This window comes from Aplysia californica, unplaced genomic scaffold (genome assembly GCF_000002075.1).
Source record: "Aplysia californica isolate F4 #8 unplaced genomic scaffold, AplCal3.0 scaffold01612, whole genome shotgun sequence".
In the NCBI taxonomy this organism is placed as follows: domain Eukaryota; kingdom Metazoa; phylum Mollusca; class Gastropoda; order Aplysiida; family Aplysiidae; genus Aplysia; species Aplysia californica.
In genome coordinates, this window is record NW_004798882.1 from 10,045 (window position 1) to 10,550 (window position 506).

The following is a 506-nucleotide window of genomic DNA, read 5'->3' on the forward strand; positions in this document are numbered from 1 at the left end:
TCCATCTCTACATGGAACTCTCATCCCCTCGCCCTCTCTCCATCTCTACATGGAACTATCATCCCCTCATCTCCTCGCCCTCTCTCCATCTCTACATGGAACTATCATTCCCTCATCTCCCCTCGCCCTCTCTCCATCTCTACATGGAACTATCATCCCCTCACCGCTCCTCATACAATGAACTATCATCCCCTCACCTCCTCGCCCTCTCTCCATCTCTACAAATCACAGCAAGTCCTATGTGTGTCTCCCCAGCTATGTGACAGACCCGGTGTATGCTCAGTGTGCCATGCTGCCCACCTACGGAGGCACACAGACACACAGCTCTTACTGGACCTACCAGAGGAAGAAACTGGGGCTGGGCAAGAGAGGGACTGGGGAACTGGTCAAGGTGGGTGTACTCACACATGCACGCACGTGCACACACACACACACACACACACACACACACACACACACACACACACAGCTCTTACTGGACCTACCAGAGGAAGAAACTGGGGCTG

The 506-nt window shown here is 53.8% G+C and overlaps 1 protein-coding gene across 1 annotated transcript in view; it reads left to right on the forward strand.

Moving 5' to 3' along the window:
• LOC101849270 overlaps window positions 1-506 on the forward strand; it is a gene marked incomplete at its 5' end in the record, with an annotated part of 30,155 nt that overhangs the window by 9,202 nt on the left and 20,447 nt on the right. Inside the window, 1 exon segment of the mRNA XM_013090874.1 lies at window positions 256-391. Coding sequence (XP_012946328.1) covers window positions 256-391 — 136 coding nt within the window.